This window comes from Heteronotia binoei, chromosome 20 (genome assembly GCF_032191835.1).
Source record: "Heteronotia binoei isolate CCM8104 ecotype False Entrance Well chromosome 20, APGP_CSIRO_Hbin_v1, whole genome shotgun sequence".
Lineage (NCBI taxonomy): Eukaryota > Metazoa > Chordata > Lepidosauria > Squamata > Gekkonidae > Heteronotia > Heteronotia binoei.
Window position 1 is genome coordinate 38,521,671 of NC_083242.1, and position 27,880 is coordinate 38,549,550.

General features: G+C 48.1%; 1 protein-coding gene across 1 annotated transcript; it reads left to right on the top strand.

The window, feature by feature from the left end:
* The first annotated feature begins 295 nt into the window (after positions 1-295).
* On the top strand, positions 296-27,676 carry ADCY9 (adenylate cyclase 9). The gene is made up of 11 exons (XM_060260497.1): positions 296-1,859; positions 4,517-4,689; positions 12,194-12,298; positions 14,906-15,123; positions 18,137-18,239; positions 19,227-19,435; positions 20,566-20,725; positions 21,795-21,943; positions 22,745-22,783; positions 25,418-25,459; positions 26,060-27,676. The coding sequence occupies exons 1-11, from the start codon at positions 296-298 to the stop codon at positions 27,240-27,242; spliced, it is 3,945 nt and encodes a 1,314-aa protein (XP_060116480.1). The 3' UTR covers positions 27,243-27,676.
* Positions 27,677-27,880: the final 204 nt, after the last annotated feature.

Genomic DNA, 27,880 nt, shown 5'->3' on the forward strand with positions numbered 1-27,880 from the left:
TAGGCGGGAGACGCCGTTTGACGAGCGGCCGGAGCAGCGGCGCATGCGCTGGCCTGCCACCCCCCCCCTCTCCCGATTAGGCAGCGGCGCGCGCCCCCGCCTCGTTGCGTCGCTCCGTCGCCGCCCCCCCCCGCAGCTGTGGACTGCGCCTGCGCAAGCGGCGGCGTCGGCGCACCCGGCTGACAGGAGCCGTCCCGGCCGGGCGATGGGGCGGAGAGGCCCCGGGGCGTGAGGAGGAGGGTCGCCATGCGGGCGGGCGGCGGGGGCGGCGGGGCGCCGTGAGCGGGAGGGCGCCATGGCCTCGCTGTTGCCGCGGCGGCGGCCGCACGGCACGGAGGTGAGCTGCGACTCGAGCGGGGACGTGACGGTGCGCCTCCAGCCGGGCCTCTCCCCCGCGCCCTTGCCGCGCCGCCGCCGCCCGCGCCGCCGCCTGCCGCAGCTGTTCGAGCGCGCCTCGGCGCAGTGGTGGAACCCCAAGTTCGACTCGAGCAACCTGGAGGAGGCCTGCCTGGAGCGCTGCTTCCCGCAGGCGCGGCGCCGCTTCCGCTACGCGCTCTCCTACACCGGCGCCGCCTGCCTGCTGTGGGCCGCCCACCTGGCGCTGCGCCTGGGCCCCGCGGGGAGGGCCGCCGTGGCCGCGCCGGCCCTGGGCGCGCTGGCCGCCTGCCTCGCGCTCTTCCTCTTCACCTTCTCGCCCCGCTACGCCCGCCACGCCGGCGCCGCCGCCCTGGCCCTCGTGCTGCTGCTCTTCGCCCTCACCCTCGCCCCGCACCTGCAGGCCCTGCCCGGCGCGCCCCGCAACGCCGCCGCCGGCCTCTCCCCCGTGGGCGGCTTCTCCATGTGCGTCGGGGCCCTGCTGCTGCTCTACGCCGTCATGCACCTGCCGCTCTACCTGAGCCTCTTCCTGGGCCTGGCCTACTCGGCGCTCTTCGAGACCCTGGCCTTCCACTTCCACCGCCACAGCTGCTGGGCGCCCCCCGGGGGGCCCCCCCTGCCCTACTGGGAGCTCCTCAGCAGGGCCCTCCTGCACCTCTGCATCCACGCCACGGGCGTCCACCTCTTCATCATGTCCGAGGTGCGCTCCCGCAGCACCTTCCTCAAGGTGGGCCAGTCCATCATGCACGGCAAGGACCTGGAGGTGGAGAAGGCCCTCAAGGAGCGCATGATCCACTCCGTCATGCCCAGGATCATCGCCGACGACCTCATGAAGCAGGGCGACGACGAGAGCGAGAACTCCGTCAAGCGCCATTCCACCTCCAGCCCCAAGAGCCGCAAGAAAAAGCCTTCCCTCCAGAAGAACCCCATCATATTCCGCCCCTTCAAGATGCAGCAGATAGAGCCCGTCAGTATTCTGTTTGCCGACATCGTCGGCTTCACCAAAATGAGCGCTAACAAATCCGCACACGCCCTGGTGGGGCTCTTGAACGATCTCTTCGGTCGCTTTGACCGGCTGTGCGAGGACACAAAGTGTGAGAAGATCAGCACTCTGGGCGACTGTTACTACTGCGTGGCTGGGTGTCCTGAGCCACGAGAGGATCACGCCTATTGCTGCATCGAGATGGGCCTGGGCATGATCAAGGCCATTGAACAGTTTTGCCAGGAGAAGAAGGAGATGGTGAACATGCGGGTGGGGGTTCATACTGGGACTGTTCTGTGTGGCATTCTGGGAATGCGGCGGTTTAAATTTGACGTGTGGTCCAACGATGTCAACCTGGCCAACCTGATGGAGCAACTGGGCGTGGCTGGGAAGGTGCACATATCAGAGGCCACGGCAAAATACCTGGATGACCGTTATGAAATGGAAGATGGGAAGGTGATTGAGCGAGTCGGCCAGAGTGTGGTGGCAGACCAGCTTAAAGGTACACCAGTTTCCTTCGTATGGAACTTGGTTTAAAAGGGTTCAACTGTTTCCATTATTCTTTACTGTAGTCTCAGACTACTGCCATGCAAACAGTGGGAAATTGGAATGCAATTTTGTGCATATTCTTAGCCAGCCCATAAATTCATTATACAGGTATCTACACGCAGACCCTTCGAAGAGGGTTGAAAACAACACCTTTGCATGCTGAAATACTTCAGAACATGACAACATTCAGTTTGCTGTAAAGGCTTATATTTTCAGATGTGTGTGACTGTAGTGTTTTATAATAAAATACGATGCTTAGGAAAGCTGAGTAGCTATCTGCTTTCATATTTCTATGTCCAATAAAACATTCTTCTTTGCTGTTTCCCCTGTGTTAGATGCACACGCAAAAAAAGTTTGCTAGGTTTACATTAAGCTGTAATTGTTAGAACTTGCGTCTAGTGAGTAAAGCATTCACCTCTGCCATTAGCATCAAAAAATATTTCAGACTACTCAGACTTGTTACCAGCACTGGAACAAATACTTTAGGAAAGAATGTGTGCTAATTCTTGCTTTTCTATAGATGCTTTTAATTTTTGATCCAGGTGGGCAGCTTTGTTGAGGCAGTAGAACAGATTTTTAATCCAGTGGCATTTTAAGACCAACAAAGTTTTATTCAAGGTATGAACTTTCATGTGCACACATAACTAGAAGTGTGTGTGCACACAAAAGTGCATACCTTGAATAAAGTTTTTTTGGTCCTAAAGGTCCCAGGGAGGCTAAAAAGCTGTTAATTTTTGTTTGCTGTAAAGACAAAAGGATATTCCTCAAGGAATGATTGACCCTTTCTTATCGTCAGCTCTTTTATGTTGACTCTCAGAAACCTGGAGACCAGATGAAAGGCAAAATGAGATTCAGACTGAAGCAGGGTTGTTGGGGTTTTCTTAGCAGGAACACAGTTCTGGCTGACTTGGTGTCAAGGGATGTGGCCTGATATGCAAATGAGTTCCTGCTGGCCTTTTTGTACAATAAAGCCGTGGACCTGAAATATTGGAAATGGTGTTAATACCTTCAGTTTCTGTGCATTTTAAATTTTGTTTTAAACTGTAGGCAAGAGCAGAATTTGAGGAGAGAGCGAAGTAACCTGGCCTTTGGGAATAAAGGATAGGACTGGGAGTGGGAAATGGCATGAAATCAAAGCACTCCATCTCCCTTAGGCGAGTTTGGCCTTTCCTGGAGGGAACAAGCTGTAGAGGTGCAGTGTTCCTGCGGCATTTTCAGTCTTATGCAGTTCTTGAAGTAGCTTTCCTTTTCCTCAGATAATGGCCATCTATATTTGGAATGTTGTAATGAATTCCTTAAGGATGCCAGTTGGGCACAAAATCTGAAGCAGTGTTTGTTGCGGGAGGGTGTTGTTTGGAGAAATCCTTGCACTTATTGCTGATTTAAGTGCCTGAAGTGTAGAAGATGCCCAGTGATGTAGAACAGTGCCAGTGCATTTCTATGTTTAATAACTCCTCCCCCCATTCCAGGATTATTGTTGTCTGGCAGTGCTCTATGAATGTGGCCTTTGCAGAAGACTTTTGAGGACTGAACGTGTACCCGTTTGCCTCTACCAGCTGCCTTAGCAAATTTATGCAGCTTCAAAACCTAAGGAATAGGAAGCCTGCCATAGCCAGAGGAATGTATTGCTATGAAAACATGACTCCTTTTATGTGTATTTGCCGTAAACTTTCATTCCAGATTGCAAGTTGTACTATGGTTAAATGTTTATGGCTAAAATAAAAGCCTTTATTTTATGGGTAGCTTTGAATTGGCCTGACATTTATACGGTGTCACAACAACACAAATATAACTGAAAGCTCTTTGGGCCACTTCATAACATCTGTGTAGATTCAGTCCAGCACAAGAAAATAAGAGGGGCTGCAGTGAGTCAAGATTGTTGTTCCTGTGCATGATGAAATATGTTGTGGATATATTTTATGACGCAGCCCCCCCCCCCCCCCAATCCGCCCTGAACGAAATGGGGCTAAATCCCCATCAAAGCCTGCCTGAAGATGCACTCTTAGATATACTGGAAATCTCTTAATTTGACAAGTGAGTCACTTTCTTCTCTGGAAAGACTTGTGCTGCCTTTATTACTCAATGCTGATGTAACTGTTGCTGCGTGAAGGAAGGATATAGAAGCTGGAGGGGCTGTGTGTTCCCTTCCTCACTCTCTTGCAGAGGAATAGAACATCCTTGCAAAGGCTCCAGTGCCAGCTTTCCATTTCTCATAAGATGTAGAGCTTTTAAAGCTAACGTGTTGACCCTGCCAATGAGCGTGGCAGCTGGCTAATAAACAGTGGTAGCCTTAAAGGCTGTCATACAGCATATTATACAAGGAAGCAATTCTGGAGTGTGTGTGTGTGTTTAAAGGAAGGATTAGAAAAGAAGCTGAAGAAAATAACTCTGCAAGGGTTGGCTTAGCAACCGATGAAATGCAGTCTTGTTGCCAAAGGATAGGCCTAGTTCTGATTCTGGAAGGAGGGCTGGTGGTGTAAGCGACTGGCCCTGCTGGTGCTAGTAGAGGGTAATGTCATTTATGCAGCTTCTGTGTGTGGAAAGAGGGCTTTCCGCGGTGATGTAGACAGAACAACTGTTTCGGCTGTTCTAACTGTAACTTTCCCGTAGGCATGAAAACGTTCTTGATATCTGGTTTGAAAGTTAAGGATCCTCTTTGCAGCTGCTCACAGACTCTGCTCCCGGGCCTTGAAGCAGGAGACAGAAGCAAGTTACAGGGAGCCTCATCAGTGGAGGATGTTGAGGACGTAGGAAAGGGTTGCAGACCACCAGAGAGAAACAAGGTTTGTCAAATATGTTCTTCTTTGTACCTCTGTTGAGATGCTTAGCTAGAAACGGTATTTCAGAAACTTAAGTCGGTATGTTGGGTCCCAGCCTTCCTCCAAGGCATGGGTCTCCTTTCCTCATTCTTACCATCGTGACAGGCAGGTTAGCCTGAGTGAGTTAATGTCCCAAGGTCACCTGGCAAACTGTACACGGAGCTGGAGCTCAGACTCCCACACGCTAACCGAAACACAGGCACAGTTGTGTCATTGGTTGGAAGACAGAGCCAGGTGGGCAACTGTGTTGGTTAGAAGCAAAAGAAATAAAGTTAGAGTTCAGTAGCACCTTAAGACCAGCAAAGTTTTATTCAAGGTGTAATAAGCTTTCGTGTGTACACATGACATATTTTTTGACATATTTATTACTTTAAGTGTTGTTCCCTCTTAATTGGATTGATACAGCTGTTGACTCTGTACCCTTGGCTCAAAACATCTATATCATGTTATATACTGATTTGGTTTTCAATCCTCTCTATAAATTTGAATGGTTTTTTCCCCGTTTTGTTGTATCTGAAGAAGTGTGTACACATGAAAGCTCATACCTTGAATAAAACTTTGTTGGTCTTAAAGATGCTACTGGACTCTAACTTTATTCCATTGGTCGGAAAATCTTCAATCAAACGGATTCAAATGCATGTATATGCTATATCTGTGTTTGGCTTGTCTTCAGTGTGGTTATTCCTGATTTTTAAATTGTTTAATTCCTCAAAGAAAACATAAATTCAGCTTAGTTAGCTAACATGGGGGAAATGCTGGGAAAGATGCAGCTGTGTTGATTGTTGTGAATTCCTGAAAAAGGAGAAATAAACATTCTGTTCCTTTTCAGTTGGGTTTTTGCATTTGTTAAGTGAAGGACTGAGACAGATGACCAGGGCTGGATGTGGGAATCCAGACCTGAACCCCCAACTTGGGTGCACATTTGAACTTTAGGCCAAAGTCTCTGTCTTTTGGCTCAACCTCCTGGTGGTGTTACAGGAAAGATAAAAGTACTGCAGCTCTGAGCAGTTGGAGACTGGCAAAGGATGGTGATGGGTGGAGTGGGGAGGGGGCTCTTGCTTTCTCTATCCATGGAGTGAATTCACAAATGCACAGCTCCATGGACAGTGAATTCACAAACGCATATAATGGGAGAGAATCCTGAGCCACAGATGAAGTCAGATAGTCTGCAGTGCTTTGCAAATTATATATGACGGCAGTTGTTCTTAATGTGAAATTTGTTCCTGTGAGAGAGGTCCTCTGCCACAAATTTAATTTGTCTGTGGGCTTGAGGAGGGTGGGATGGTTGTGATCAATGTGTGTCACTTAATTCAGTTAGACGATCAAGAACTTTATTTTCTGTTGCCTTTTAAAAAATAAATTAATCACTGTTTCTGGTTTTTAGTGGGGTTTTTTTTAAACCTTTCTTTCATAGTTTTAGACAGGTTTAATTTACTGATTTTAAAACGATTTGCTACCCAAATGGTCTCTCGGATAACTTTTAGGTGTGTAAATCCCTCTGCTTTCTAGTAGTTCTCCTTCTGCTGCATTAGTGCATATGACTCCCAGGTAAGGTGTGTTTGGGGAACTGGAGTGGTGAGTAGATAATTGGAGACAGCAATCACATTGCCATCCCCTGGATCTGGGGCAGTCGGAAGCAGACTTACTAGGTTAAGAGAAAGCAGCAAAAGAATTCTTACTAATTTGTCTCCCTTTGGAAGCATCCTGCCAACAAATCACTGTATTTAAAATGCCAGGTCAATTAATAGGGAACATCTGAGGTTTATCCCTGGATGAACACACCAATACTGCTTGGTGGAACACAGTAGCATTAGTTGAGTTCTCTCAGTTGTGCCTGTCAGGTTTCAAGCTGGTGAGATCAGGGACGATGCCAGCAGATTGTGATCAACTTCTGTTCTCCACAAATGTTCTGCTTCATCAGTGTGTCTATCTGAAATTGTGTGTGCTCACTCCTCTATATGCCAATTGGTGTTGAAGATCCCTCTGACTTAACTTGCTGGAGACTTCAACACCCATGCTTTATCTCCAGAGCATAGCAGCTGTGGGACAGAGTCAAGTGACACTGTGAGCCCAAGACATATAGCTGGACACACCTTCTTTGATGAGATTGTTTGTGCAGACCAAGAGATGGTTGATCTGGTGGTGGTGGAAGAATTCAAGATAACTCTGTTATAGATAGATCATTGCCTGGTGGGGTTTAAACTAAGGACATGCAGGGAATGTGAAAATGGTGATTTGTTTTGTTTCATGGTTCATTGGTTTGTTTTGTTTTGTGGGGTTTTTTTATTTTCTGAATGAATTGTGGTTAATTTGCTTTGGAAGGGCTAGAAAGCGCAGGTGCGCCATGGACGTGGCCAGTGTGATGCTCTCATCCGGAAGTGAAGCCATCACGCCACGCAGGCTTGCGGGGGTGATGTGCCTGGCGCAATAGCGTCACTTCCAGGTGATGTCATCCCACCAGGCACATCTCAGTGCTGGAGGAGGATCCCCCGCTGATAACAACACGGATGAACCAGCCAAAAAACAAGCTGCTTTATTTTGCAGGGCATGCGTAGCATAAGTACTCAAACCAGTTCTAAACGAACCACGAATCAACTATTTTAGGCACAAATTGCGATTTGTACTTCGATTAGTGTCCCTCCCTAGTTTAAACTAACGGCCCAGTTAATCTTCTGCTCCTGGGGAAGAGTGGCTCTGGAAAAGCTTCCTGGCATCCCTGCTGATTGGCTGTCAGCCATGTCAGTCACCTGATGGGTCCCTGGGAGACAGTTGCTTCCAACATGCCAGGGTACTGCTGGTTCCCCTGGGGTTCTCTGAAGCGTTTGGAATGAGAGCGACTGTGGAAAGAGACTCCCGCCATGCCTGATTGAACACAAGAGTTCATAGCTGAGCTTGTGGTGTGGTGGTGAAAGCAGAAAAGACTGTCCTCCTCTGTTTTCCTCTGATGAATACCTTGTTTGTTTCTACAACCTGAAGAATACCTGGAAATGATGCAGCCACTGATCTTGCAGCTCTCGTTCCATCCCAGCTGCTTTAATCTGCCAGGGGAGAACTCCCTTATTTATGGCACAAACTAGTAATAATTCTTTCGCTTAAGAGCTGACTGCCTCTGCTGTTGAAAGAGGCAGTGATGGGATCCTTATTGAGGGGGGGAACCACTCTGTAGATTTTTCAGGCATGGATAAGCCAGATTCAGATCTGCAGCTTCTAGGCAACATTCCTTAAAGTGGTGACTCCAGGTATTTCAGAATGATACAGCCTGTGTAGATACTTTTTCATCTGGTTTCTGACCTGGATACAGCACTACCTTGATCACCATAGAAGATGATTTATGCCAGTCAGCTCATTATGGGAGTACATCCTCGATGGCTTTCTTGGCAGTGTTAGATAACCATCAACTGCAGATTTTTAAAAAATGTTCACCCTAGATGGGTTTTGGATGAACTTTTTGTCTTTGCTCCAGTCCATTATGGAGGGTGGACTGCAGAAGGAGCTGTGGGGGCTTCTAACATGCCAGAGTCCTCCAGTGATTTCACAGAGATCATGGGAGAGACTCTCTGGAAACCCAAGCTGAAGGATCAGTGATATGCTGATAACCTTTAGCTCTGTCTGTCCCTTCCAGATATTTCCAGGGGGGCCGTGAATGTGGCTGAAGGCAGAAAAGCTCTCAGTAAGCATGAATAAGCAAAGGTAATGCAGACAGGACAGAAGCATGTAGTTTAAGGGATAGGAAGCTGATCCAGAAGTCGGTGTCCAGCCTTCTCAGTCAGAGAATATGCAAGCCATGTAGATCATGCTTGCAGCTTGGAGAGCTCTTACAGAAATTTGTGAACATAAGAACATAAGAGAAGCCAGTGGCCCACCCAGTCCAACACTCTGTGTCACACAGTGGCCAAATTTTTTTATATATATATGTATACACACACATATATACACACTGTGGCTAATAGCCACTGATGGACCTCGGCTCCATATTTTTATCTAACCCCCTCTTGAAGCTGTCTATGCTTGTAGCTGCCACCACCTCCTGTGGCAGTGAATTCCACATGTTAATCACCCTTTGGGTGAAGAAGTATTTCCTTTTATCCGTTTTAACCTGACTGTTCAGCAATTTCATCGAATGCCCACGAGTTCTTGTATTGTGAGAAAGGGAGAAAAGTACTTCTTTCTCTACTTTCTCCATCCCATGCATTATCTTGTAAACCTCTATCATGTCACACCGCAGTTGACATTTCTCCAAGCTAAAGAGCCCCAAGCGTTTTAACCTTTCTTCATAGGGAAAGTGTTCCAACCCTTTAATCATTCTAGTTGCCCTTTTCTGGACTTTTTCCAATGCTATAATATCCTTTTTGAGGTGTGGTGACCAGAATTGCACTCAGTATTCCAAATGAGACCACACCATCGATTTATACAGGGGCATTGTGATACTGGCTCATTATGATGGAGTGCTTTTTACCGGTCTGCGGCTGTTCCCAGAGAATGGCATTCCTCCTGGCTATCTCATGGAAGGAGGGAGGGAGGGAGTGACTTTTTGGGGACAGTTTGGAAATTTCAGCTGGTACAAAATGCAGTGGCCAGGGTGTTAATAGAGATCTGCCACAGTGAAAAATGTAAAGCCTTTTTGTGTCAGAGCTCAATTCAAAATGCTGTTTTTAGCCCATGGAGCTTGTAAATGCTTGGGTCCATTGTGTCTTTACAGTCTGTATTCTCCAGCATCCATCTGCTTGGGTATGTCGAGCATCTGTGGGAAGCTTTCTGAGGGAAGTGGCCCTTTTAGAGGTGTGGTTGGTGGAAGATAAATACAAGGGCTTTCTCCACTCCTGGCCCCTGCCCTCCAATTTGAAACTATACCCCCGCCCCCCCAGGAGAGACACCTGACACCGTCACTGCAGGGCTTCTGTTATGGCCTTTTCCGTTCTGGGAGGCCTTTAGTTTTTTGTAGGTTTTAACAATCTCTCACGTTATTTTAATTGTGAGGAGGTACGTGCGAAGGAACAGATCCCTAGTCCAGGGAGCTCAGTCCTCAAGGGATGAGTAGGAGATGGAGCTGAGGGGAGGAATTACATTCAGTTCAGTTACTGAGGTTTGATTTTAGCGGAGGGTGGGTCGAAGGAATGGGAAATGGGTCGAAGGCATGTGAAATTGTCTGTGCTGAATTGTGACAAGGCATGCTATCAGTGATGGTGAATAAGTAACTATATTATAAAGACTTCTAAAATCTCTTGTAGACCTGAATTGATTTCTCTGTTGGTAGTTATGGCTTGCCACATTAAATTAGTTAATCCATTGTTTATAGGCTGTAATATTTTTGTATTCTGTAAGTACTTTCCTGCACATAGAGATAAGTCACATAAATATAGTTAACACATGCAAAAGAAGTAAAATTAAAATCAATATAAGCATCGGTGGCCATGGAAGAACAAATGAAGACAGGTGTGATGAACATGCAGCTCAGGAGAGGTTAGCGATAAAACTGTGAAAGAACTCTGCAAGCTCAGCTGTGTGGAATAAAAGCAGCTTAACCAAAAATACCCAGCTGAGCATCTGCCTCTCTCTCAGCAAACTGAATTCCATTTCCTGGTGTCAGTGACACTTTTCACCTGGCGGCCTCCGAAAGGCACCAAACAGCTGGAGGGCAGAGGCTCTCCTCAGCAGTGGTAGCTGATTCGTGGAATTCACTCTGCCGTGCATCAGGGGGAGAGGGGCCTAAGCAATGGAGCCTCTGAAGTAGGTCTGAACGTTCAGGCATGTTTTATGTGGGAGGCGGTGGCCCCGGAAGATGCTCACATCCTCGTGACCCTTTAAAGGTGAACACCGTTGTTTTGAATTGCACACAGCAAAACTGGGCGGAAGCGTCACTGGCACAAGCACAAAGGCGTTCGTTGTTTTCCAGTGGCAGTGGATGTTTCCTACGAAATGTGTAAGAACCGTTTTGTGATGTTGGCAATAATGCAATGTCAGATCTCTCCATCCAGCTCAAGGAGCGCTCCAGAAGTAGAACTGAGCAAGTCATGGAGTGAATGGAATGTCCGTGCAAACTAATTTGGCACGCTGGAAGATTTCTCAGTGTTGAAAGAGCAAACATAGTCCCTCTTCAATTCCAGTTGCTAAACAAATCTGAAAACCTCCAAGAGGGAGTGGTAGCCACATATAAAAAAGCTTCCAGTAATTGCTTGCTAAATCTTAGTCCTGCTTTAACAGGCTGATCAACTTGAAATTTGATAGGGTATACATGAAGAAAAGCTGTTGCTTGTTGGAACGCCCTCCCACTGTACCCTGTGCAGATGGCTGCTTGAAGAAACCACTTGTAGCAGCTATTGCAAGCATTAGAGGAGCATTTTGAAGCTGTTGTTAATAGTTCAGTTAGCCATTTGCACAGTTCATGTTATAGAATCAGCTCAGAGACACACGGACCATAGAACAGTTGGTGACAGGGCTAACTTTGTTCTACCATCTGTTGGTTCAGCCTGTGGTTCACTTTCTCAGCTTGGTGTTGTTTTGACTGAAATTGAAAATGTGTCCATCAAAGATTGGTGACAGGCAGATGGTTTCCCTCCATTGGGCTGTCTACCTTGTTGCCTGTTCAGTGGAGCAGCTTCATGTCTTCCAACACAGCAGATCCCTCCTAAAAATGTCTAGTGTTGTGCTAGGATTTGGAGCTGCTGGTGTTTCTTAGGAACATGCTTACAAGTTGTGCTGAGTAGTGGACTTAGCAGAGACAGTCACAATGTTCACATGTCTTGTTTTGATGAAGAGTTTGATATTTGAATGTTTCAGCATGTAATGTCGCTTGGGTTCACACGTTGTTGGCCTCATGATTCAGATATGGTACTCAGGGATATGCATTTGGGTGTTTCCAGTCCAACATTAGACTCAAAACCTGCTGTTTCATTTCAGCTCAGGAACATCTGAAATGGCAGAAAGGAACTCCTGAAGTTTTGATCCAGAAATATGTGGATTTTATTTTAGTTATTTCTATGGGACCCCTAAATTATGAATCAGTGGAAAAAAACAAACACTACAGGGAGTGAGACAGCTGGTGAAACCACCAGCTAATATTGGCGAAAGCTCTGTGGGCCATAGAAGGAACAGGAATGTGCATTGTTGGGTCTAAATAATGCCTCCAAGCACGGGGCTTGGTGTTTCAGAGGGAATGCAGTCAATCCCATGTCCCACAAGCTGATTTAATTCCTTGATAAGACTGCTGTGCATGGACAGCATCTCAGTCTAATCTGGACTGGAATTCAGTTTCTTGGCCCTCATGCAGCCCGCTGTGATTTCTAAAGACCTCTTTGCTGTAGTTATATCATGTTTTAAGGAAAGAAAGGCTTCCACAGTGCAGATAATTGACAACATCCTGTTGATGTTAGGTTGTTCAAAATCCTGAAATGTTTGGAAATGTCAGTGAAAGCGGGCCAGTTATGAGAAGATAAAAATTAATTTTTGATGTTTCTTTTTTGGGTTTTAGACATGCCCTTCATGCAATGTTACACTGGCACCCAGCTGCACACCAAGTATAGAGGAAGCAGCTATCCAGAATGGATGTCAGGATGAACATAAAAACCTCACAAAGGTATTCTTATTTGCTCTCTTCTGTGGCTGCTCTGCATAATTCATATGGTAGCTCCAAGCCCCAGAAACAGGCTGCTGTTCTAGTGGTGATAAGCTCTAGAATTCTGCCATGCGGAATACAACATTTTTGTCTCCTTCCCCATTCTGCTGTAGTGTTTGGGGGAGGGCGTTGTTGCCTGCAGCGGGAGAGTAGAGGTGAGAAAGGCGTACGCTGCTTGTGGAAACTGTCCCATTTAGGGATCCAAGCTTGTGGCTGACAGTCTTCATTAGCGGAATGAACATAGATGTTTCTAGAAGCTGTATTTGCCTATGTCTGGAAGAGTCAGAACTGTCTAGATATACAAGAACGTATGAAGAGGTCTGCTGGGTCAGATCAGAGGCTCAGCTAGCCTGGCATCTGGTGGCTTAGCAGATGTCTCTGGGAAGTCAATGAGACGTGCTGCAAGCAAAGACCTCTTCAGCTGTTGCCCCCCCCCCCCCCCCAACGAAAGGCATTTACCTAGGGTGCCGGCCCTGGAGGAGTGCCAAATTAGCTGCCCCGACCTTTTTTGTTTTAAAAAATTCCTGTCCCGCCCCGAATCGCTGCTGTCTTCCTCCCCTTGCCGCCACTTCTCATGCCTCCTTCCCCTCCCTCCCCACCCCGAATCACTGCTGTCTTTCCCCCCTTGCCGCCGCTTCTCGTGCCTCCTTCCCCTCCCTCCCCACCCCGAATTGTTGCTGTCTTCCCCCCCTTGCCGCCGCTTCTCGTGCCTCCTTCCCCGCCCTCCCCACCCCGAATCACTGCTGTCTTCCCCCCCTTGCCGCCACTTCTTGTGCCTCCTTCCCCTCCCTCCCCACCCCGAATTGTTGCTGTCTTCCCCCCTTGCCGCCGCTTCTCGTGCCTCCTTCCCTGCCCTCCCCACCCCGAATCGCTGCTGTCTTCCCCTTAAAAAGCACCCTTAAGTGCTTTGATTCTTAAAACTTCATTCCACCCCCCCCCCCCAAAAAAAAAGTCTTGCCCGGCTCTCCTCTGAAACCAGCCTTGAAAGGCTTCCTTCCCCTCATGCATAAGCACAGAAACAGGGTGGGATAATTTGGATGCCGTCTTTTAAAGCTATTTAATGGCATAGTTTAAAGTTGTGTGTATCTTCTAACTGATGCTGTAACTCACCCTGAGCCCATTTGTGGGAAGGGTAGGATAAAACTAAACTAAACTATTAAATAAGTAGGTAGGAGGAGGTGGACAGAAGGATCCTGTGGCAGGCCATCGTGCTTGCCACTGGCTGAGCTGTTCCGTTGTGTCTTATCTGCCTCCCGCCTAGGATTGGTTTGTAGAAGAACCTGACTTGTGCTGTTTTGCTGCAGATGTTCTTTTTTTTTAAACCAACCTTTTCTTTTCTTTTTAATAAAATCTGAACATTCAGCCTCTCGGAGTTGGGGTCTCTTTTCAGAGTGCCTCAGAGGTGGGGCTTTTCCTGTCTGAATGAATCATGATGGTTCACTGAATGTCAGGCTGCAGTTTGTCCTAATGGTCAGTTCTTAATTGGGAGCATTCCTAATTCGAGGGTGTCTGTGAGCTAGCGGGGTGGTGGGGGAGAGGCTGGGCTGGGAGGGCATCTGGGGGCAAATTGCTCTTGGCTTGTGGGCCTTCCGGGCTGGCCTCGCGAAGGAGGAATTCCGTCTGTGCTGCCCTTGAACTCCTCCCTGGAAGGAGAAAGAGGCGCTAAGAAACGCAGGCAAAGCCTTCATGAGGGTAAAGAATTTGATATTTGGTAAATAAATATATCCCCCAATTGTCTCCTGTCTTAAGATAATAGTTTAATGTGCTGAGCCTGTTCTAAATGAAGATGATTAACCTGCCTCTTCCCACCCACCAGCTCATGCCTGAAGGCAAAAATGCAATAACTGTGATGGTTTTATGCTGAGATGTACTTGAGAATTGGTCCAGGCTGAATTTTCTACCATGATCACAGTATCTTCCTGCCATACCGCCCCCCCCCCCAGCCCACAAATCTCCATAAATGCTTCTTGTGGGGAACAAAGGACCCTAAACATATGAAGCTGCCTTATACTGAATCAGACCCTTGGTCCATCAAAGTCAGTATTGTCTACTCAGACTGGCAGCAGCTCTCCAGGGTCTCAAGCTGAGGTTTTTCACTCCTACTTGCCTGGACCCTTTTTAGTTGGAGTTGCCGGGGATTGAACCTGGGACCTTCTGCTTCCCAAGATGCTCTGCCACTGAGCCACTGTCCGTCCCTTTGAAATTTTGTCTAGAATTCTGAACACATGAAGAACATATGAAGCTGCGTTATACTGAATAAGGCCCTGGGTCCATCAAAGTCAGTATTGTCTCCTCAGACTGGCAGTGGCTCTCCAGGGTCTCAAACTGAGGTTTTTCACTCCTACTTGCCTGGACCCTTTTTAGTTGGAGATGCCAGGGATTGAACCTGGGGCCTTCTGCTTCCCAAGCAGATGCTCTACCACTCCCTCCCCTGGGGTGGGTGTACTGCTTGAAGGGGCGATTGTTGAAAGTTGCTAATTTAGTCTGATCCCAGTCCAAAGAATTACAATGCAAATTGTGACTTTTGTGGCGTTGTCATCATTTTCTTTTACCTTTGCTCTGCACCAGGGTCCTGTGGGATGCAGTCCAAAGGCTCAGAACGGACTCTTGAGTCCTCCACTGGAAGAGAAGCTGAGCAACAGCCAGACATCGCTGTATGAAATGTTGCAGGAGAAAGGGAGATGGGCTGGGGTGAGCCTGGATCAGTCGGCTCTTCTGCCCTTAAGGTTCAAAAACATCCGAGAGAAGACAGACGCTCACTTTGTGGATGTGATTAAAGAAGACAGGTGAGATGGAGCCAGACCCCGGTCTCCAAACTTCACCAGTAGGAGGCCTCAGTCAGTTCCCTTAGGCTGTGTGCCTGCAGCAGCTGGTGCCACAGGGCAGGGAGCCCTCTCTTTTAGCCCTCTCCTTGCTTGTGTCCCCGTCGTAGTTCTTGTCATAGCCTCGAGGGCTGCTGTGCCATAGTGGCTGTGAGTGTCATCGTGCCCAATTCTACCTCCTCCACAAACTTCCTCTATGGGCCTCAGCTGGCCATCCTCCTTACAGCATTGCCCCCCCGCCCTGCCTTAGCCCTGGCCTTCCTTTGAAGGATTGCTGGGTGAATGCATATGAAGGGCTTGAAAGACTGGAGGAGGGCATTGTGTGATTTTTCAGCTCGGGCCTTTGTGCTTCCTTGAGCTTTGTGTTTGTACAGCCCGGCTGCAGTGAACAGAGCTGGGCTTCCTCAGGGCTCATGCACTCAACTGCTGTGCCGCATCAGTCCTCAGGTGGTGGTTGCATGTGCATGCCATCCAAACAGGGTCTTCCTAGCAGGAGAGGGCTCATGTATCCTGTCTTGCAGCTGCGGAGCTGAGAGCCTGGTGAAATCTGTTGAGCAGTCTTAGCTCTGTGGAATCAGAGTACAAACCAGTGCCGGGAGCAACCCAGAAACTTAACCTCTTGAATTCTGCTGAACAACATAAGAACTTTCAGGGCATCAATCTGCAAGTAGAAAGTTCTGTGTGGCAAGTCAAAAGGAGAGGGACACACACATATGCGTAACGTGAGAAGAAAAGCAGTGTTTCCCAAATGAATCTGAACTCTGTAGGAATCAGGCAGACTATATTGCAATTCATGATTTCTGTCTTGTTGGAATTTGGACCAAGTCCCTGTGCTGTCTAGCTGTTTGAACTGTTCTTAGTATTTCTTCCCCCAAAGATCACTATGCAAACTTTAAGTACCCTATTTTAGAGGGGACATTCTTCTCCCTACTTCACTGGCTTGAGTATGTTAAGAACAGAGGCATCAAGCAGAAAGTAAACTGAAAGTCAGTTTCTCAGAAGAGAAGTGGATATTATTTTATATCTTATTGTTGTGCCCCGGGCGCCTCTCACGGTCCCCAGGTGCGGCCGTCGCCCTCCCTGATGGGCCTGCCCCTTTTGGGTCTTGTGCAAGTGCTCCCCTGAGGTCTCAGAATGAGGGGTGGGAGCCAGGTTACAGCACCTCAGACCCCCTTACCTCTCTGGCTGTGTATGGGCGCCTTTCTCTCAGGAGGCAGCCCCTCCTTCTACCAGCCAGCTTCCTCCCCGACCTCGTGCCTCCCTTCCTTTTATGCCTCTGCCTGTCCCCTCCCCGCTCCCTGGGTCCCACCCCCTTCTGGCTCCACCCCCATTCAAAAGCCCGGACGGCAAGGAGAGGCGTTCAGGGGCTTGGCCTCTTGGGAGTGTCTGGGTTGTCCACGGCCCCCGTGGAGCGTCGGGGCGTGGTGGCACTAGCCGTCTGGCCCCTCCCTCTACTGCTGCTGGGCTCTGTCTCTGGCTCCTGGCCCTGGCTGCCCTTGGCGCTCCGTGTCGGCCGGACTCCTCGTGCCTGCGGGCGAGTGCGCTGGTTGAGGGGTGCTGCTGGGGGCATCGCTGTGTCGTCAGCGTCCCAGGTAGTTGGTTGGGCGGCTGTGGGGGCCTCCGGCAGCAACGCAGGGAACTCCCCGGGTGTCGTGGTGGTGGGGGAACGGCTGGCGAGTGCAGGGGGGCCCCCCGCGCAGTCCCAGCCTGGGCTGGGCAGGACCCTTATTTAAAATTTCTCTAGTGCCTTCTTGTGTTCAAAGCAGTTTTACAATAATCAAATGCCTAATAAGCAACATACCAGCAGTAAGTAATTACAAAGCAGTGCTACACAGCCATTTTACAACAAATCATCGCACTATAAGAACAGCCATACAATTGATTCATCAAATGCTGGTGAAACTAAAAGCACATTGTAGACTTTGTGGAAACACACAAGGGAGGTAGCTTTCCATATTACTCCAGGGTGGGGCAGCTACTGGAAAGGCCTGTTCTTGGCCTGGTGGATAGATGAGACTGTGGGTCCTGTTGGCTGTTCGGTCTCAGTCAGGGCGTGGGTACATACTGGGAGCAGAACTCCCTCTAAGCTGTGGAGTCTTGTGAACAAAAATCATACTTTGTGAGCTACTGGCATTAAAGTTGTGAGAGACTGCATATATTAGTTTGCTCTGAGCTAAGACAAAAATGTGTGAGCTGGAGACTGAAACTGAGCTAGCTCACACTAACTCAGCTTAGAGAGAACACTGACTGGGAGAGATTATCCTTAGGGTGTGCAGGTTGCAAAAAACTTCACAGATTAAAACTGCATCTTGAACCCAGAAGCGAATTGGGAGGCAGTATAACTGGCACTCAATGGATGTGTGCTTATAAAGTGGATAAGGCAGGATCACTGGCATGTAAAACATACTTTAGTTGTTCAGAAGTTACAGAAGAGTGGATTAGCATAGCAAGGGCAGACTGATCTAGAAGAGAGCCTGCAGGCTAAATTCAGGTGGAAAGGCACTTTGAAAAGCAGCTCCTACCTTTTTTCAGGAAGCAGGCCAGGGTTGAAGCCACCCCTCAGTTCTTTGTCACCTGTTAGCGCCTGTCAGTTGCCAGAACTTTGGCATTCTAACTAGTAGCACCTTCTCTGTCTTGCCTGGACTCAGCATCGTTCTGTTCACTTGCATCCACTTGGTCACTGCTTTCAGACACTGCTTCGGACAGAGAGGGCTGCTTCTGAACACTTAGTTAATGAAATGGCTGATGTTCATGGTTCTTTTGAAGTTGCTTGTTATTGATTACTAAGCGTGGTTGTGATATAGTGGTTACAGCATCAGACTAGACTTTAGGTGACCTGGGCTTAGGCCAGTCATGCCTAAGGGTCATTGTGAGGATAAAAGAGAGGAAGGCAGAATTATAGATATGCTGCCCCAGAGCTCTTTGGCAGCTGGGTGGCATAAAAATGTACTAAACATATTATCAATCTCTCTCCTAGCTTGATGAAAGATTATTTTTTTAAACCGCCCATTAACAAACTGAGCCTGAACTTCCTGGATCAGGATTTGGAGATGGCATATAGGAGCAGCTATCAAGAAGAGGTGTGTCTTTGCATGTTTGCTTTGTGTTTGGCTTCTGGGTTGTAGCACTCAAAATTATGGGACAGCAGACTAGACAAGTCCTACAGGTGTTTCTTAAGTCTGAATCAGCTTCCCTGGACTGCTTTGCTTCTTGTGCTGCTGTTGCTCGCCCTGCAGAAGAGCTGCCTGTGGCTTTTGAGAGACTCAGAAACGGCCCTCGTGCCCCTGCACAGAACTTTTCTTTAAGCGGCATAACATTCAGCAAACTGCAGACTACGCTTTGAGGATATAAAGCAGTCTCCGCACTGTATCCTGAAAATATGACTGAAGGTGTCTATTTCATCTGGATGAAATTCTAAATATTCTGACTTGCTTAATTGAATTGAGAAGACAGTCTCTATTCACAGCGGACTGGACAGAACTTGTCAGATCTTGGAAGCTGAGGAGGGTCGGCCCTGGGCAGTATTTTGGAAGGGAGACAATCCACGGTTGTGACACAGAGCCAGGCAATGGCAAACCACTTCCATTAGTCTCTTGCCGTGAAAACCCCACCAGGAGTTGCCAGAAGTCAGCTGTGACTGGACAGGAGGGGGGAAAACAGCCCAAAAACAAAGGTGTCCTCTCCTGCCGAAGATGCCTGGGCTGTAAAACGTAGTTGCAGTGCCCTAGTGATATCCTTTGGCAGCTGAGGTGCTCTGAGTTGTGAGGCTGAGAGGAAAGAAACCCAGCGGCACGATGACCTGTCATTGGTGCAGTTTATCATGCTAGGTTTGACCCAGAATTATAAAACAGGGATTTTTAAAGATACAAAGTCTGGTTTTCAGGAACAGCTTTCATGAGGGCTTCACTCATCCTCAGACATGTCACTTGTCCTGCCATTAACAGCAGGCAGTTTGCCTTATGGGGTGGAGGAATTGAATGCAGACACAAAAGTTGTGGGCATTGCTGGTATCTGCTCCCAAGCCACCTTCATTGAAAGCCAGTTTCATGCTCTTCTGCTTCTCACAGGTGATAAGAAACACACCAGTGAAGACTTTTGCCAGTGCTACCTTCAGCTCCCTTCTGGACGTGTTCCTGTCTGCAGTGGTCTTCCTCATCCTGTCTGTCACTTGTTTCCTGAGACACGGGATGGCTGCGTCCCCTCCTCCACCTGCCGCGGTGGCCGTGGTTGTCATCGCCATCTTGTTGGAGATGCTGTCCCTTTTTGTCTCCATTAGGTAAATCGGGCAAAGCCACCTAGACCTCTGATTTACTTTTAGGAAACCCCTGCGGTATTAACCAAGGAAAGACCTGCCCCTTTGGTTTACAAATTGTATGGCAGTGGCAGGAACCAGCTTCTCTGGGCAGTGATTAACCATGTGTTGGAGAGAGGGCTGCACGGCCTTTGCAGGTACGGTACGTACATAGGTACGTACATAGGTACAGTATATAATTTTGTCTTCCAAATAATGCAGTACGAGCAATATAAAATATGCAACCAAACACGAAAGAGAACCCTTGCCACCATTCCTCTTTCCAACACTCCTCTCTTGCCATGCGGCTTTTGTCTTTGGAGGGCACAAAAGGCAGGTGCCCTTGTTATTCCTCTCATCCCCCCCAGCTGGGTCTTGAATCTGTGGGAGGAGGAAGCATTTTTGCTTGGAAAAATTGGCATGAAGATAAGACCATCAGTGCCTCATTCCTTGGTCCATTGCTTTGCCCAAATAAGGTCTCATAGTGACTTATTTTTTTGGAGGGGGGGTCACATAACATGCCTGAGTCCCCCTTGTGGAACCTGGCTCCATAAACTTTCATTTTTAGCACAGTTGTGGTCAAAAGTTGAACTAATGGCAAACTTTTACATGGGTACGGTATATAATTTTGTCTTCCAAATTTTGTGCAGGTTTATTACATTAACTCTCCAGTATCTTTGCAAAAAGCAGACGCTTCTGTTCCCCACCTCCTAAAATTTGGAAATGCGGAACTATACTGGGTGGAATTTATTCTAGTAGGCGTGTCTAGGTCAAGCAGCACCCATTTTGAGGCATAATTAAAGATCATGGCCTAGTTAGCTTTGGCCACTCTCATCTCTAGTGTGAAAAAAGAGAAAGGGGAGGGAGAGAGCTGAGGACCCTTGTTGGCACGTTTGGGTATGACAGGGAAACGCTAAGTCTCTTCTCCCTGAAATGTACTATCTGTTGTTAAATAGGGTTGGGGTCTATGGCTGAAGATGAAGGAATTACCGAGCACCTAGTCACGGTGGGCCTTCCAGCCATGAGTGTATCTTTGGGGTTTAGTTGTGTCAGGAATAAAGCGGACTGTGTTGGGAAACGTTTTTTGAGCGTGTGTGTGTGTTTGTTCTTCCTAGAATGGTGTTCTTTCTGGAGGATGTGATGACTTGCACCAAGCGCCTGCTGGAGATGATTGCCGGCTGGCTGCCGCGACACTTCATTGGTGCCATTCTGATCTCTCTCCCTGCCATTGCGGTCTTCTCACACTTCACTTCTGAGTTTGAAAACAACATCTATGTAAGTTGTTTTGTGCAGTCTCATTGTTTGGTGCATTTTGTCGAGTGCTGTTCCCTTCTGTTCCTCCTCCTCCTCCAAGTATCCTGTGGGTGAGCGACTGGTGTGAGAAGCCCCATACGTGCCTTGAGGGTGACCTCCCTGTTCTGAGTTATCAGGCATGGCACTCCTCCTTGAGACGATGAACGCCAGATAGAGATGCGGTTCCTTGGGGGTAGCAGAGGTCCTTGTATTCCTGTCTAGACAAGGACTGCCTCTACGTAGTCTGAGAAGCGGGGCAGTCAAGAGAAACCCTGCACTGTGGGGTAGCTGCACGCCCCAAAATGTAAGATGCCTGCATGTGCCCTGCCCATTTGGCCCCATCAGAGCAGATGTTCTCCCTGCAGCTGCCCGGCCTCTGTGGTCCCTGGGACAAAGAGAGGTGGTGTGGTGTGTGGGGGCTGGCATGCAGGGAAGGAGGGTGGCAGTCCTTGGGCAAGTTGCTGTCTTCTTTCCAGCTTACCTTGCAGGGTGAGTGTAAGAATAAAACCCCACCTGGAGATCCCTGGAGGAATGCTGGCAGTTAATAAATGCTTGCTAAATGCCCTTCTGCTCAGCGTATTTGGTTGTTGTGGCTACATGTTGTGCAGCCAAGTTGGACCGCAGCATTTCCCCCCTCTGGTGGACTATGGAGCTTAGTTTGCTTTTCCAGGCCAGACTTTGGGATGGAAGTCTGTGGTCAGCAGGACCCTCCAAAAAGCTGGCTTGGTGTCCTTATCTGAAGAGCAAGGGGGGCATATGACTGTTGTTCCGAGGCTTTTGCACTTCTCTTTGCTTGACTGTTAATGAGGGGGGAGGGGTTGTGAGAGACTGTTAATAAGGGGGGGGGGAGTTGTGAGATTCCACTGGGACAGTATTGCCCAGAAGCCCTCATCAAATTGGCCCTGGGAACAGCTGGAATGACAGGGCTCCTGTGTAATTGTTGTGTTTTATAAGGGAAGTCCTCTTCCCCCTCCCCAGTTCTAGTTGTTGAAGACTTCATTGAAGCTAGTAGCGGATTGTGATGGTGGCTCTTTGTTTCTGCTCCTTGCAGTGCACGATGTTCATGTGTTGTGCAATCCTGATCACAATCGTCCAGTACTGTAACTTCTGCCAGCTCAGCTCCTGGATGCGATCCTCTCTGGCCACCCTCGTGGGAGTTGTCCTGCTCATCTTGCTCTACGTGTCTCTGTGTCCTGACAGGTTAGCCTTGGAGCTGTGATGTGTGCTGCTGCAGATCGACCTGTCCCCCAAGGGTGGGGAAGCTCTTCTTGTTCAGCTTTAAGGAGCTCTGGAGAACATCAGCTGCTGGGCTTTGCTTGAGCAGATTCCTTAGTTCTGTGTATCTAGCAGGAAATCTGCCACTTCAGTCTTGACTTGGAGATTTCCTCCAGGAATGAGGGGAGGAGGTTGGGACAGTGTAAGAGTCATAGAGTTGGAAGGGACCCCCGGGTCATCTAGTCCAGCCCCCTCAGCATTGCTGTCGGATGGCCATCTAGCCTCTGTTTAAAAACCTCCAAGGAAGGAGAGCCTACCACCTCCCAAGGAAGAAGCCTGTTCCACTGAGGAACTGCTCTAAACTCACAAACCCCTCCCCCTAAGTTCACAGGATCCTCATTGCTGTCAGATGGCCATCTAGCCTCTGTTGAAAAACCTCCAAGGAAGGAGAGCCCACCACCTCCCAAGGAGGAAGCCTGTTCCACTGAGGAACTGCTCTAACGGTCAGGAAGTTCTTCCTAGTGTTGAGCCGGAAATTCTTTTGATTTAATTTCAACCCATTGGTTTTGGTCCTACCTTCTGGAGCCACAGAAGGCAATTCTGCACCATCCTCTATATGGCAGCCCTTCATGTATTTGAAGATGGTGATCCTATCACCTCTCAGCCGCCTCCTCTCCAGGCTCTCTGGACAGAGTGACAGGCTCTCTGGAAACACTCCTCCTGTTGTCTCGCTGTATACTTTTGGTTCCTTGTTGATATGTGTTTCCCCTTGCATTTCTATTTCAGCTCTGTGATCTCCCACCTGGACTCAGCGCAGAACTTAAGGTAAGCATTGACATTTTCCCTGACCTTCCTGATATTTGCAGACACCATTAGGTAGTCTGTTTCCTAAGGATATATTCTGAGTTTCCTTCACAAAAATATAACAGTTCGTTTTCTCCTTAGTGAAAACAGACATTTCAAAGCAGTTCATGTTTGTCCAGTTGCCCACTGCTGGCTTTGTGGTCTCTCTGCTTCTTTATTTACAGCCATCTATAGTCCTGCCTTTCTTGCTGAAACTGTAGGGCAGATTGCAGAGTTTAAAATAATGCAGTACGAACAATATAAAATATGCAACCAAACACGAAAGAGAACCCTTGCCACCATTCCTCTTTCCAACACTCCTCTCTTGCCATGCTGCTTTTGTCTTTGGAGGGCACAAAAGGCAGGTGCCCTTGTTATTCCTCTCATCCCCCCCAGCTGGGTCTTGAATCTGTGGGAGGAGGAAGCATTTTTGCTTGGAAAAATTGGCATGAAGATAAGACCATCAGTGCCTCATTCCTTGGTCCATTGCTTTGCCCAAATAAGGTCTCATAGCGACTTCTTTTTTTGGGGGGGGTCACATAACATGCCAGAGTCCCCCTTGTGGAACCTGGCTCCATAAACTTTCATTTTTAGCACAGTTGTTGTCAAAGGTTGAACTAATGGCAAACTTTTACGTAGGTACGGTATATAATTTTGTCTTCCAAATTTTGTACAGGTTTATTACATTAGCTAGAGAAAATGACCCATATGACCCATATGAGAGCAGTTCACTAGTCCAGTTGCAGTTGCTGTGGAGACCCAGCTGCATTTCTGATAGCCAGCCCTCGCAAGACAAGTCTAGCTCACCGCCGAGTGGTGCATAATGCTTAAAAAGAGCTAGAACTTTTGGCTGCTAGACAGTCTTAGGATCTCCTCGCCATACTATACACGATGGCCATACGATGGTTATTATTACTCCTCACAATTCTTCGGATTCATTTATTGAAACAAAAGGATATCAAATCAAATAATGTCTTGTGGTTGAAGGAGTGGATAGTTTAGGAGACAGGAAGAACAGTCGGTTACGTCCTGATCCAGTAGCTTGGTTTCATGAGGAAGGGAGAACAGGAAGCCCGGCCTGCTTTTTCCTGCCTAGGATGCAGCAGTGCTCTAGAAAGGGGTTGCTGAGGCTCCCTTGGGTGGCATCTCAGAGGTTTCTGGGGCAAGTCGGGGAGTAGGACTGTGGGAGCAATCCCATCTCATTGTTTTTCTGTTGAGCAACTTTCCGTCAGTCTAAGTTTCCACAGGCGCTGTTACAGAATTGCCAAGATGGCAATTCCTAGAATTGCGGGACTGTGATCCATTCCAGCACTCTGTACTCAGCCAAGAGCCTTCATCTCCATATACTGATAATTATAACAAAGAGACATTAAGATTTGTGTCATGCCAACTATACCTGTAAAAAAGAGAAACAGCTTTAGTCACCTGAACAAATGCATAGTTAAATGCTGCTGCTAAATACACTGGGACATCCTACTTTTGTTTCAGTAAAAATCACATTGATTCACTTAAATAGAAAACCCTTTTTTTGTAAGTACTTATAGAAATAATTAGTGGTAGACTAGACACAACAGAATTGAGTGAGCTCATGGGGAAAGACATTAAAAATGGATTTAAAAATTAGATCAATGCACTAAAATGATATAATACAGATAAGGCAACAGAGATTGAATGGCAAAACTGGCAAACAGTGCAATAAGCAGTATAATATAAAATATGTAACGAACACAGTGCTGGAAACTGGCTACAATTCAGTGGGCACTAAGCAACCTTTCACAAAATCCCGTGTGAACGGGTTCCACTTCACATAGGCTGTGAAATGATAACTGGGTGGGACTTTTCCTTTTTAGATGAACGAGAACGTTGAATTGAACCCATGAACAAATTGGTAGCTGACAGAGTGACTGCAGAATTGGTGTAATGTGCATATTCTGCCTTGCTTCTGGTGATAGTTAAATGGCATGGTTCTGTACTGGCTGAAGTTTCTAGGTTGTGGACTTTAAGAGGGTTCTGTGTTGGAAGTCCTAATGCAGGCTGCCTGCTGGGGTCATAGCCAAGATTGTAGCCCTTTTCCTTTATCACAGTAGCCCTTTCATTGGAAGTTTTGGATGTTCTGCCCCTTATGTAGAATGGGACATTGTAAGAGAAGTTGGGGAGGCTCTTCAGAGAGTAACCATCCCCCACTCTGTACAGTGGTTGTATTAATCTTGATAACGAGGCCAGTTTGGTTGTGGTGTTCACTGGCAATTTGTACTTCCAGTCAGCACTTTGCCCGCCTGCCACACAGTACATCAGTTGCATCCAGTTTGCTGTCTGCCGCACGATACATCAGTTGCACCTAGGTGCCTCACAGTCACGGTTTTCCTCCATGGAGATGGTGCCAACTGAGGGGTGTGTTGCCCCTGCTAGCTTTTTCCCAGCCATCAACCTGCCTGTATTCTCCAGACAGGGAAGCAGTAAGAGGTGGTCAGGGCCATTGGGGGCAGATCCCGTTGCGAGAAGAGAGCTGAGGATGACAGCTGGGCTGCCAGGACCAGGCCAGGTTGTGGCAAGAGCGGCTGCCTTAGTGGGAAATGTGTGTGGTCTTGTTGACATGCTGCTTCTGCTTCTTTTTAGCTTTATGGAAACCTCCTATTTTGATCCAACGCAGAACTTCAGGTAAGGATTAACATTCTGTGGCCTTTCTGGTGACTGTTGGGCCTTAGAGCCCTTTGCAAGAAAGAATGAGAGCCATTTAAAGAAAAAACAGCTGTCAGGCATAGGAGAGGCAGCTTGCTGTTAAAAACGTTGCATCCTGTAGCAGTGGGGGAAATGGCCGTATTGGCACCAAATGAACTCCAGGCAAAAAAAAGGTGTTCTGTTAATGCCCCAATTAATAGTAGGTGGAAGAGCAGCGGCTATTTTCAGAGTATCAGAGATCTTTATTTCTCTTGGTAGAATTTCATCTGCATTTGCCCTTTGGACTTAACCACACGGCAGTCTTGTCAAGCACGTATGACTTGAAATCCTGCTGAATTTCACAGGGCTGCCTTCCTAGATGGCTTCCACGGGGAAGCATGAAAACAACCCCCCCCCCCCCAGTCATGGCTCTGGAGAATGCTTCATGTCCTGCATATAACATATTGATAAGCTTATTACTGTGGTAATAAAGGGCTAGAAATTTGATTTTTAAAAAAGGATAAAAATTCTGCTTGTGGTATACACACAGTGCAAAAAGATGTTTGTCATGCATGCATTTTCCGTCTTGTTCTGCTCTAGTTCCCTAGACAATCCATGCAACAGGACAACCTCTGAGGACTTCAGGAAGCCAGCAGACTTGATTGGCCAGGAGGTGATTCTGGGTTTCTTCCTTCTGCTGCTCTTGGTTTGGTTTCTAAATCGGGAGTTCGAAGTCAGTTACCGCCTCCATTACCACGGTGACGTGGAAGCGGACCTCCACCGCACCAAGATCCAGAGCATGAGGGATCAGGCGGACTGGCTGCTGAGGAACATCATCCCCTACCACGTGGCTGAGCAGCTGAAAGTCTCCCAGAGCTATTCGAAGAACCACGACAGCGGTGGAGTGATCTTTGCCAGCATTGTGAACTTCAGTGAGTTCTACGAGGAGAACTACGAAGGTGGCAAGGAGTGCTACCGGGTGCTGAACGAGCTGATTGGGGACTTCGACGAGCTCCTGAGCAAGGCGGACTACAGCAGCATCGAGAAGATCAAGACCATCGGGGCCACCTACATGGCTGCCTCTGGGCTGAACGCCTCCCAGTCCCAGGACAGCAGCAGCCCCCATGGGCACTTGCAGACCCTCTTCGAATTTGCCAAAGAAATGATGCGGGTGGTGGACGACTTCAACAACAACATGCTGTGGTTCAACTTCAAGCTGAGGATCGGCTTCAACCACGGGCCCCTGACAGCGGGGGTCATCGGCACCACCAAGCTGCTGTACGACATCTGGGGGGACACTGTGAACATTGCCAGCCGGATGGACACTACGGGGGTGGAGTGCCGCATACAGGTGAGTGAGGAGAGCTACCGCATCCTGAGCAAAATGGGCTATGACTTTGATTACAGGGGGACAGTCAACGTGAAGGGCAAAGGTCAGATGAAGACCTACCTGTACCCCAGGTGCATGGACAATGGGATTGTCCCCCACCACCAGCTGTCCATCTCTCCTGACATCCGCGTCCAAGTGGACGGCAGCATTGGGAGGTCTCCGACAGACGAGATCACCAACCTGGTGCCTTCAGCGCAGAATGCGGACAAGGTGCCCCACGCACATGATCATAACTCAGAATTTTTGCCATATTTCAAGAAGCTCCCAAAAGAGTCTGTAAAATTGGACGACCGGCACAGGTGTGGTAAGCCTGTTGAGAAAAATGACTGTGTAGAGGCTGGTCCTGAGGAGGCCAACGAACTGACCAAGCTGAACAGCTCGAGGAGCATGTGATGTCCTGGGAAGCTGAGTGGGGGTGAGCTCTGTCCCAAGAAACCCCGGGCAGCCCTCCAAGTGTGTGTGGGGGGGAGGAAGGGGGCAGGAGAGAGGCTTCCTTCTTCTTGCCTGGGTAGATCACAGCCATGCCATGCTGGGCCAATGCCCCTCTCGCTCTTTGCCACACTCTTTCAGCGGAGAGGAGATAACAAGTGCCTTCAGGTAGATTCCGCTGGACTCCCTCTTGAGGTACCGGGGCACAAAGGCAAACCGTAGGTCAAGGATATGATGAATACGTTCACGTGATGATAAACCATGGCTATATCATTTGTATTGTTTCTCACAAACATTGTGTTTTGGAATTATTATTATTATTTTTTGGCTATTGCAGATCCATGGAGGGAAATATATATAAAAATATATATAAAATAAGCCTTTTGTATGTAAACCCAGACAAATGCACATTTGCTTATATCTTTATGAGAGTCATACCGAAGAGCCGGTAAGAGGGGGCTTCTGGAAAAAAAGAGAAATGGCAAGACCGCAGGATGGTCTCCTGATAGGCAGTGGGGTGCAAAGCCGTGCTGCTCTGGAAAGGTGGTTGGATTTGTTTCCATGGCCACAATCCGTCATCATCATCATTTGCACTGGAGTGT